This window comes from Nipponia nippon, unplaced genomic scaffold (genome assembly GCF_047370975.1).
Source record: "Nipponia nippon isolate SJK-2023a ecotype South Korea unplaced genomic scaffold, ASM4737097v1 scaffold_17, whole genome shotgun sequence".
NCBI classification, from domain to species: Eukaryota; Metazoa; Chordata; class Aves; order Pelecaniformes; family Threskiornithidae; genus Nipponia; species Nipponia nippon.
In genome coordinates, this window is record NW_028262333.1 from 11,961,140 (window position 1) to 11,973,165 (window position 12,026).

Sequence of the window (12,026 nt, forward strand, 5' to 3'; positions counted from 1 at the left end):
ATTTGTCAAACTTGTACAACAGCAAACGGCGTGTACGGAAATGAGACAACCTTTGGCAACTACTGTTATGGAAATAATGTATAACTAAGATATGATCTTTGTTTGGTTTACATCTTTCTCAGATTAGATTGAGGAAAAAGGACATGCTATCTTTAATACATATGCAGAACAGGAAAATTCCTTGAAGATGTCATTCATAGAGGTGTTGAATATCAATTAAGCTCGAGCACACAACACTTTGATTAAGCCAGAGGGATCCGGTGTATTGCCTCACATTGCTTTGTGGTTCTAGAGAAAATATAAGTGTGATGTCTAAGCTAGTCATGTGATGGCAGGACTCAATTCTTCATTTCTCTGATAATAAAAGAAGCAACAGATTATCCTCACTGGAATTCTTTAAACCTTTCTAAATCTTCGGCTGAGACAGATCTTAAAATATTTTATTTTGAAAAGCAAAGTTTATCCACAGCTGGTAAAGGAGGATTTGCATTAAAATGTTCATACAAGTTTAAACAGAGCTATCACTGCTATTTCTTGTACATCACAATCAGTTACAGTTCTGTAACACTGTCAGTGCAGAACCTCAGAAAAGTAGCATCAACTTCCATCCGTATATGTATATACAGAAGCACTAATACTTAACCACTGGCTTTTCCTTTCAGGATTTCTCAGTGCTATAATTAATTATATTAGAATTGCTCAAAACTTCAAGGACACTAACTACATAGACTCACAGTAATCATTGCCTCAGAAAGCTCCATACAAAGCATATTCTAAATAATACCAGGTTTCGTCTGTAGGTTGGCAGATGCTTCGCGATGGATAAAGCCATTCAGCATCCCAGTGAGATTCTGTCTAATCAAACTATCTCAAACATTAGCTATTCTCAGTTTTTTAACTTTGATACATGCCAACCTTCCTTCCTTGCAGAATTCTTGCTTATTACAGCCTACACATTAGTTACAGTAGTGGGGCTTTTCGGAAATCTTTGCCTGATTATTATAATAAAGAGACGGAAAGAAGCTCAAAATGTTACCAACATTTTGATTGCCAACCTATCTTTATCAGATGTCTTGATTTGTATCATGTGTATTCCTGTCACAGTTGCATATACCTTAATGGACTACTGGATATTTGGGGAAGCTGTGTGTAAAATAAGTTCTTTCATACAAAGTATATCTGTCACAGTCTCCATTTTCTCACTTGTACTCATTGCTATTGAGAGATATCAGTTAATTGTGAACCCACGTGGCTGGAAGCCTAATATTTCACATGCTTACTGGGGAATTCTTTTCATCTGGGGGTTTTCCCTCGTCATATCCATTCCTTTTTTAATATTTCACCAATTAACTGATGAACCTTTCAAACATCTATCTTTCCATAGTGATTTCTACAAGAACAAGGTTGCTTGCATCGAAGCGTGGCCATCTGTGACAGAACGACTGATTTTTACCACTAGTCTACTGGTTTTCCAGTACTGCTTCCCACTGGGGTTTATTTTTATCTGCTATCTCAGGATATTTGTATGTCTTCGAAGGAGACATGGTAAAATAGACAGGACGAGAGAGAATGAGAGCAGATTGAGTGAAAACAAAAGGATTAATATGATGTTGATATCAATTGTTGTGACTTTTGCAGCTTGCTGGTTGCCTCTCAATATATTCAATGTTGTATTTGACTGGAACTATGAGGCACTAATGAACTGTAACCATAATCTGGCATTTACAATATGCCACCTTGTGGCCATGATCTCAACATGTATCAATCCCATCTTTTATGGATTTCTCAACAAGAATTTTCAGAAGGATTTGATAGTATTAGTTCACCACTGCAGATGCTCAGCATCACAAGAGGAATATGAAAATATTGCCCTTTCAAATCTGCAAATTGATGCATCTAAAGGATCTCTGAAATTAAATAATCCCCCTGTGCATATCTAAAATAATCCAACAGCAGTTTCCAAAATTTTGTATTTTGTCGCAGATGACCTCTTTCTGTAGGTCTTGATCATGTTACCTCCGAGTTTAGAGGAAGCCTTTGCCATTTACTTCAGCAAACATAGGATTATGGTCCTGTAGGCATACTCTTAACAGGTACTTTATGATGGTGTTAGTGCTAACAAACCACTTCTAAGAGTCCTAAAGATCAATAATAATGAATTATAAACAGTATTAACATCTTACTTTTTTAATCCACAATTTCCAAGTCACCGGCATACTACGTTAGCACCAATAAAAATATTCCCGTTTCAGCCACTGATGTGGTTGTCCTTCCTAAACACCTGGCTTCACCCAAGTAAACCATGCATACTATAGCATTCCTAACTTCATCAGCCTTTTCACAGACTGTTTTCTGGCCTTTTAATTTTCCAGCCCTACATTGTTCCCACCTCTGGTTAATCTGCACAACAGTTTATAGGCAGTATACACTGTAAGGAAGGCCCCTTAAGTTATCCTAAGCCTCCACCACCTTCCTTTCAGCCCCAGCAGGCAGTTCATCTGCTTTAGTACCAGTTCAGCCTAGAAATTGTATTTTAACAAGGGAAAAGTCTAGAGTTGGAATTTTTTTTTTTAATGAGCGCTAATAGAGGCCCCATTTGATGTACTGCGAATTCTACGCAGATTAATGCTGTTCAAGGTGGAATATGTATTTAGCATTTCTCCTAAAAGCATTGTATTCTATTCCAAACCACCAGTACAGATCATTGCTTTCTCTGTTACCACCATCACTGGTCCTGAAAACAGAGCTTTTAGAATCTCCATTATCAAACAAAGACACTATGAATTCAAAGTAAATTTTGGTTTAGCTACTTATGCAGATTATAGGTTTCTCTCCGAGTAGAAAATTACTTTTGTGTTTTAATTTCAGAAATATCTTTCTCCACATTCCTGCACTAGTAAGAAGCCACGCTTGAGGCAGACACAGTAATTTCTGTTTGAAAATAGTTTCTTCTGTAACGCAGTGCATAGAAGCCCAACGGTGTAATACTGAACACAACTTCCCTCAAACTAAAATACATTAAAAAGCATTATCCAGTTTTGTCATAAAAAATAACCAACCACATTCTTCACCCATGCTACGATGCCAACATAAATAATCAGTTAAATTTGGGCTGTTTAAATATGATACTTAGAACACTTTAGTCCAACAACTCACCACCTTAGAAGTAAACTTGACTTCTTTTGTTCAAGTTAAATATAATTAACTACCTGTATTGCTAAAGACTCCCCCTTTGAGTTCCAAAAGCTAGCCGTGTTTTAACATTTGTACATAAAATTCCTTGAAATTTATTCTCTAACTTTAGCAATTTACCAATGCCCCACTTAAGCACAAAGAATTAACATTCAGATTACAATCAGCTCCTTGGTGATTCAGCTATGATGAAACTTACCTTAAGGCTATAAAATTCTCTTGGATAGGGCCCATCATTTTCTGTAATCATACAGTTCTTAAAGGATTCCATCAGGTCATAGTTCTCTCGTTCTTCTGCTACAGCATTAGTGCAAAGCGTCTGCATTACTCTACTCATCAGAGGAGCTCTGTGAGAAGAGCCGCGCGAGCTCTTGCAGATATGCTGGATTGCTAAGTGCTTCCTGAGTCACACCGAGCAAAAAGAGTCACTGAAATCTGTCAGGGCCTGATCCCATTGAAGTCATAAGGGCAGCACTACTCACAAGAGGAAGGATGGCAGAATTAGTGACATGGTAATCAAGTATTCGAGTGACAGGTATGGATTAATTTTGGCATAATTTAGTATTTTTTTTCTAATTAAATCAAATATAATGCATTTAAAGTAGAGTGCATAAATAACCACAACTTAAACACCTGCCTGGTTCATCACAGAAGGAAAACCAGGAGACAGCTAAATACCTAGTAAAGGCTAATGATCAGACAGCTGAGAGTATCTTAGTATTAATTATTTCCATTAACTCCCACCCTCAGTTACTGGGCTCCCCTTATTGCTGATACACACCATCTGCTTGTCCAGCGCAACAGGCGTTTAACCAAGTAGAGAACAGTAACTTACAGTCAACGATACTGCTGATATACTGATATATACATAATCAGAGTGGCTGGTATATGCTTTGGTGAAGGGAAGGTGATGGAGCTGGTTCTCTGTTCCATCAGTGAGACTCCAAGTTAATAAAGTGATTAATTATCTCCATTTCACTTACTTAACTGAGAGCAAATCTGATCCAGGAATTCCACTTTTCTTGGAGATTCCAGTACCCATACAGAAAGCCATCTAATATTGTCAGAAGATCATTCACTGAACAGAGCACTTGAACAAATTATGGTGGCATACCTGCTAGAGGCTGGGTTAGCAGCTGGATTTCCCCGAGTTTGGAACACAAATCCTGTCACCATCCTCCTCATGTTTAAGCACACTCTTTACAGCTTCAGAGCCCATGCTTAAAGCAATTTACAAGCACATGACATTCACAATATACTCTAATTTATTAATATTAGACACAGTAGTTCAGATTACTCTCAGTTCTCATCATGGCAAACATCTCAGGCAGTATTTGGTGTTTAAATCAGGCCCAGATGAGATTCCCATGTGTGAACTTGGTCTAAGTGGCTCCCATACCAGTCTTCCCATCCCACAGGCGTGCCCAAGTGTGCTTAGTTATACAGCAGAAGTGTTTTTAGTATCAGGCCCCAAGTGGTGTAAATACAGCCACGAAATGAACACTAGTCTAAATTATGTGGTCAGTGGGCCAGCAGAAACCCTTTTGACCTTATGAGAAGGCCCAGGATGCTGATGGATGGTCTCCCTTTACTGTCTCTGCCTACAAGTGCTTGGGCAGTACATTTCCATGGCATTAAACAGCTGGAAAAAAAAAAAAAAAAAGGTTGCTATTGCTTTTTGTAACACCATTTGCCTACTCCTGACATCCTGATCCGTTAAGCAATCAATTTTTCCAGTCTGAATCTTGGCATAAGAAGGTTCTTCGTTACCAAGTGGAAGCTCTCTGAGCGGTGAGACTGCTTCAGAATCCAATGTGAATAATAATACTTGTGCCTTGATTTCTTCTTGTCATTTCTTCCTTACACTTTCATTTGACTCAAGTGCTGAAGCTCCATTTCTGTTCCGAGCATTCAGTTATCAAGTGTCTCGTTTCTTAGTGCTGCACTTTTAAAAATCACTGCTAACCGAAGAGAGTATCATCACTGTCTTGAAGACGTCCCCCTTCATGCTTCATGTTCTCTCATTACATCCACTGGCTTTATATGCAGTCTGATATCTAATTTCCAGACAAGTTGATAGAAGTGAATTGACTTTGATAGGAATAGGAACAGACAAAGAGAAGCTGTTACTTATTTTTAATACATAAGCATTATGGACTTCATAATGTGGTGTATGACGGTGATGTATGTAACTGTGCAATATACAATATTTAAAGATTGCTCAAGTCATAATATTAGACTGACAAATGTTGCCCTGTGTTAGGTAATGCTGATAACTTTATTTTTCCTTATTTTATTGGTGTACCAAGTAGACAAAATTATAACAGCCTTGCTCACCAGACTGTTGTTACTTGCTGCAACCAGATGAAGGACTGTGATCTTCCTCAGGGGAGCAGAAACATGGAATAAATTACGGAAAGCTAGAGGGGGAACCTGAACTCCAGGATACTATCCAAATGTACAAACAAAGTCTTAGCAGTGATGTTTGTTTAAAAAACCTGCATCAAAGCTTTGTTCAAGTGCTTCAGTCTTGTAGACCAGACCAATATATTTATAAACATCCTTGTAGAATGAATATATCCTTACATGTATTTGTATTTTCTGGTTGATTGATTGGTTTAACTGTAAGCACATACAACTAGAGTTAGATACTTGGAAAATGGCATTCATTGTGAAAATGATTCTGTTGAACAGAGAGCTCAATTGATTATTGACTGTAATTATGTACGTGGACAAAAGCAGTGTCATTGCTGTGTGTTATTTAAATACTTTGACTCCTCCCATCTACTGACAAATAAATATTACCCTATATAAAACTGCTACGTTGCCCAGCTGGTAAATTTTACTGCCTATAATCTTGATAGGACAGTTCTCATACAAACAGTTCTGGAAGCTGGTTTAGCATTTCACATGTTCACTTATTAGATAAACAGAGATCAGTGGAAAATTAGATATTTGCTCTTTCCAGAAGAGAGGACTTAAAACCAGCTAGAGAACCTTCTCCGGGCCCATGGTGCTGACATGACATTTTGGTGGAGAAGGACAGAATCATAAACCAGGGAGGTTTCAAGTGAATTTATGACTCAAGGGCAGAGCAACTTTTTACGATGGTACTTTATGATTTCTACTCAAATATAATCAATGTGTTTGGGAAACTGTTTTCTTAGACGTTTTGCAGATACACTGAATAATCTGTGCAATTTGTCAGAGTGGCAGTTTCCCTTCAGCAGCTCAGAAAATTTTATCTGTAACACAAATACTGAAAGAGCTCTTCTGAGTGCTGCATTGCAGCCCAGTTGGGACATATTAATTTCCAAAGTAGCATCTACTGCTCTGTTTTAATTCATCAGTATCTAAATAGGAGAAAAATACTTTTGATTTTTCTCGCTTAAGCCAAAATGTCCATACCACATTTGCCTGCATTATCAATATTTTATCATATATGATAAAAACTCCTGGGGTTTATCAATGACACATATTACTGGGACAGATTCCACCCTTGAAGATGAGATGCTTTTATTTTACCTAACCCTGATCCACTACAAGTGGCAAATGATACCCAGGTTCTAGTTCTTGCATTATATTTTTTAAAGTTACATCAAAGCTGCGTCAATTGCAAGGCAAGAATATTTCACCCTGTCATAACTGTAAATTAACATTGCACTAAACTGTACCGCAACAGGTACAATTCTGAAAAACACTAGAGCTGACTTTCAGGGAGATAAATTTTGCATCTAAGAAGTGTCTGAATCTTAGCCAGATTCTAGAAAGAAATAGAAATTATGGCAAGGCAGGTAACGACATACTTATAGAAATGTGGCCATATAAGGCAATTCCAAGATGTTATTTTATGCCATCATTCTTATTTAGCAAGCTCTGCTCCATGCCTCTTGAAGCACATCTTGATTTTAGCCTACTTTCCTATAGAAACAAAGTTTATACCATTATGCTTCTGTCCTTTTGACCCCGATAACATTTCAGCCATTGGCCAATCTTAACCAAATTTGAAAGAATAAATCTCTCACAGATTATTACATTCCTGTCTTTGGAAGAACGGTGGCTGGCTAGGAGACAGAAATGCAAATTGCCACCCCCACTGAAAGGTTCCATGTGCAGCAGCACGTGCTCAGGTCTGCACGACCTGATCAGGAGATGCACAGCTTCAGACCTGCAAGAGCACGTGCTGCCCATCGCCCCGGGAGGGTGTCACAGTTTCAGAGAGATGGCACAGCCGTTTTGCCCCAGCATTTGGGATCCTTTGAAGTTAAAAAAACAAACGAAAAAGAACCCGCACACAAGTTGCCACACTATGTCCCCATTACACTGTTGCAAATGCATCAAAACCTTTGCATTCCTGTAGGCGCGAATGGCATTTTAAAACATTTATGACACTTTTTCCAGATTGAAATAGCCTATGGGGCAGAGTAAAAACAAAGTAAAAAGAAGACAACAAAACATCACCACTGACAGAGAGGTCTTTTAACCAAAACATTATCTTGGGACCCACAAACTATCATGGTCTAACTATCGCAAGTCCTCTGGGCCCTGCACCTCCCTTCCCAGCTTGCTCCTCCTCTTCCCCATGCGCAGATTGTGTGGGGCAGGGGCTGTTTTACAAGATGCACAGAGTGGCCAACGCAATATAGCCATCTTCTTACCTGCAGTTCTGGATGTTACTTAACGGAAATAAAATACAATTTAGCTTTCAGGAGAAAAATTATTCTTCACAATCACAGACTCGCCTTTTTGGTTTTTTTATCTCAACTCCCCACTTTCCCCAGGCCCATCATGGTAGATGGGTGATAAACCAAGCTATTAGGTATATATAAAGTTTGCTTCATCATATAAATACTTGGACGTTTTTTCTTCATTGTTTTGAACAGTACTCTGAGAGGAGAGCAAATCTATAGCAAAGCTTTTAGTAACCTCACACCAAAGGGTCAGACGGACTGCAGATTTACTTAGTGGAACCTCATAGACTCCATAAATATAAAACAACACTGTCCTTCAATTCCATGCTAATAAGACACTTAAAAATGTTCCACAATGGCAACCTTAGAATTATCTTGTCTGCTATCACTCATTTTTAAACAAGGTTCCTTTGGCATATAGCTTGGTTTCCATGCAAATGCACTGACTAATGTCTTCTATTTCATTTCATAGGCTTCTCTATTAGTCACAGGCTATTTAGATAATGTGATGGAATTGGCACCTGTGTGGAGCTATTCTCTGTGCAGAGTTCATTTCACCCTCATACCCAATGAGGAAAACTTGTTAATTCATGTAGATGATAGGGCTATAACAGCTACATGAATTAGCTCTTCCAACCAAGAATGTCTACTAGAGCCAGAAGCAGCTCTCAAAGTTTGGGGTCCCTCTAAAGAGAATCAGTTATACCCCCTTGCCAGCTCCATTTTTAGGTTGGAAACTTCTGCAGTGCTTACATCCCTGAAGCCAGAACCGCAGTGTTGGAGGTGGCTCGGAGAGGCACGGATCTCCCAGGCACACACTTCTGTAGTGACTGCTGCACAGCCTCCACCTCCCCAAACTCCCAGGCCACGGTTACATTTCCCCAGCACACTCAAATCTCTCTCTCTCATCTTCAATACAGGCCAACAGATTTGTCTGTTAATAAGCAATAAAATGACTACTTTGGGGGCTAAAATCATTTGGATGGTATAGTTGTGTCAGATGATTCCATGCTTTAATTTCTACCTGGGAGCCATCTCAGGATTTGCCATCATTACTACTACTAAAAAACACTCCATGACTGTAGTCTGATCATATTCCCGTATTTCCTCAAGTAGTTGGCCAATGGAAGCCATTTAATCCACATTAGATTGTTGGGTTTTGGGGAGGAGTGTTTGTGTTTTGTTTGTTTTTCAAATAAATGCAACCACTGTTTTCTTACACATGAGAAGTAGATCTAGGCAAGAATAAAATTCAAGAAGTTTTATGTGGATTGAAACAAGAAATGAGATCCCAGAACAGTCCTCTTACTCTCTTTTTTTTCTCCAGAGCCAACTGTCCCATTCTTCTGGAAGTTTCCTCAACAAAATTATCTAGCTGTGTCGTGAATGAGTGATTTAGATCACTTAAGGAATCACCGACAAAGGTATCAGTAAAAGTGGTTTTAATATGATGTTGTGAAAGTGCGACTGTTTAACAAAGTTGTATGGCAACGCTCACTCTATTAATTACTGCATGGAAGAATCATACAAGGAAAATTGGGTTACACTCGAGTCAGAATGATTCACAGAGAGACCAGAGATGCAAAGAGTAAGGAAGACCCTCCCCGTGAGTCACGAGGTTCAGAGTAGACCCCCTTGCTTTCTAAACTCCTTCCTCAGAGAGGAGTCCAGGTGCAGCTATGTCCAATCTTAGTCTCAGACTTGGTCAACTGTTTATGTCTAAGGGACTGCACATGCAAAATTTATGTAACGTTTCATTAGCATCACTTCAGCATGCAATCAAAGTTACCCTACTACAAGGTTATGCACGATATCAGTCACTTACCAAAGATCTGTCGTTGGTAAAAGGTCTCTCTGCCTCGAGGAGCAACCTTGAGAGGTGTCCCAGCCCAAGGGGAGATCACCACCATGCAGCCACGCTGCCAAGCAGGGAGAGCTCAAAGAAGGCTCACTTCGGCTGTCATATTTAGGGGATAAAGTGGTTGGCTTGTAGTCAAATTGCATGCAATGGAAAAGGTCTGCAGGAGACTCCTTGTACCCACAGCTTTCTTTGTCCCTTGATAAAGGAGTCTTGGAAAAGCCACGCGCTATTCACGTGTTAATCGCATGATCGGTGTTCCAAGCTCACCTGCATCGGTGCTGACTGTGTCGCTCTGCTCCCTTGTGGGTTTTCAGAGAACAGACTGAAACACGAGGAGCTCACGGCCCGGCTACGGCTCAGGCCTTTACCTCTTCCGAGCCTGCATCAAACCACCGCCAGTCTGGGGTCAAGGGGTCGAGCGCACCCGTCACAGGCTGCCATCCCCTCCCCTTTTAAGTAACTCCGCAGCAACTTAACAGCAACTATTGCCTCTCTGTCCTTATCCATTCCCATTGCCTGTTGCATGGATTCCACTGCTAAAGGAGCTCTCTTCGGCTGCAGAAATGAATGCCAAACAGCTTGGATTTGGGGGAAGGGGCTTGACTTGGAAGTGGCAGGGAAGGAGCTGAGTTTAATGGAGTAGAACAGAGTCAAGCCAAATGCTCACAGGAGCTCAGACCCTGGAAAAGACTCAGAAAAATTCTGCAAGAAAATGGAGATACAGTTTACAAGCCTCAGAGTAGATTGTAATGGGATGAAAATATACATATGCATTTAACTCAGTACAGTGTGGCAACTATCTGGGCTTTCAGAGAAAAATTTTATTTGAGCATTATATCTTCATAGGACATTTTTATAAAGACAAAAAGGCGCAGGAACCATTTCATATCTAACTCACACAGGAAGGAAATCCACATACACACTGCAGCCATGCCCGGAGAGGTAAGAAATATGGGCTCTCCTTGCAGGATCGCAAGGCCATCAGGTCCCTAAGATGCTAGCAAGGGACCCCAAGCCTCCTCATGTAGGACTTAAGTCTTACAGCAAAGAGGACAGAAGAGCCCACGACCGTGGGCTGCTCTGAGGGTACAGCCAGCCTGGGGCTTTGCCGCAGGATGGGCACTTCACATCCTCACTGGGTGGTTGTACATTTATTCTCTTTTGAGGAACTCCAAAGTAAATGTCAGAGGCACCTCACCGCACCCACAGGATAAACCTTTGGGAGAATAATTAGTCAGTAAACAGTCTCTTTTAAGGTATCCAGGCCTAGTATTCCACTATTTGTAAAGAATAGCTTTATCAGTCAACATAGCAAGGCTGTCAGTATGGCATGATATCCTATCTAGCACATATTTACATTTTTGCATTTCAGATGGCTTTAAGTGTCTTATTGCTTCCAGCTTTTTATTCACAGACCTTCCTGACCATGTGCACAGGTCAAGTTCTCACACCAAACGCACTGTGCACTCCTGCGCTGGTTAGAAATCAGACTTAAAGATCTCCTCTTCGGGCCTTGTATCATTCATTTCAACCAACACCAAATATCTGTCTAAAACACAGCCTACGCTTTCTCCTGAAAGTGGCTCTCAATAGGGCGATTCCCGCAGGCGCCGTCCATCTCCAGTTCTTTGTCGGGGGGAAGCGCCAGGTCGCGGCACTCAGGCTGGAGCAGGGAGGAACCGTGCAAAATGTCACACTCCAGCGGTTTTGAATGCCTCCATCCGGGTTAGTGACCGTAAATGTGATCCCAAGAGCACATTCTCCAGGAGCATCAAGCGCCTTTGAGCACTGCAGAACCTCTGGCCAACCAGTGTCAGATCCCACACTTGTCGGGCAGAAAACCCAAAACCTAAGGCATATGAGGGTATAACCATATTTTTAAGTGCTCTTTATTAACTAAAACCAGCTAAAACTTTTGCCTGTGTTTAGGCGTGCTTACAAAACCATGGACGTACTGCATTTAATTGTCATTTGAAGTAACTGAAGTCCTGTGACTGACTGGGAACTCGAGATTGCTGGCTTCTAATTAAAGATGAAGTTGAGACTCCTTTAAAAATTGGCCACAGAGTTAGCATTGAATGCAAAAGCAAAATCTGAGTTGACTGAAAGGTCATCAAACACTGGGAGATAATTACTGCTTGATGATCCAGGAAACCCAAGCTCTGATATTAAATTTAAACAACAACAATAAAAAAAAAGGCGTACTGGAAGCCTTTGATGAACGATAACAAAAAGTTTCTTTCTTCCCATCCCCATCATGCAAACAGACCAGGCATGAGATA

The 12,026-nt window shown here is 40.3% G+C and overlaps 1 protein-coding gene and 1 long non-coding RNA gene across 2 annotated transcripts in view; one reads left to right on the top strand and one right to left on the bottom strand.

Annotated features, from left to right (window-relative positions):
• Window positions 1-818: 818 nt before the first annotated feature.
• LOC104009176 (neuropeptide Y receptor type 6) lies at window positions 819-1,940 on the top strand. Its single transcript, XM_009461128.1, has one exon. It carries the CDS (start codon window positions 819-821, stop codon window positions 1,938-1,940), a length of 1,122 nt encoding a protein of 373 aa, XP_009459403.1.
• Window positions 1,941-10,639: 8,699 nt separating this feature from the next.
• LOC148056176 (uncharacterized) overlaps window positions 10,640-12,026 on the bottom strand; it is a 56,921-nt gene continuing 55,534 nt past the window's right edge. The window contains exon 6 of the long non-coding RNA XR_015703880.1: window positions 10,640-11,593. This is a non-coding gene — a long non-coding RNA (uncharacterized LOC148056176). The remainder of the gene's footprint in view (window positions 11,594-12,026) is intronic.

Bases quoted from the DNA above. Each gene is read 5' to 3' on its own strand.
- LOC104009176 (XM_009461128.1), top strand. From the start codon at position 819: ATGGATAAAGCCATTCAGCATCCCAGTGAGATTCTGTCTAATCAAACT.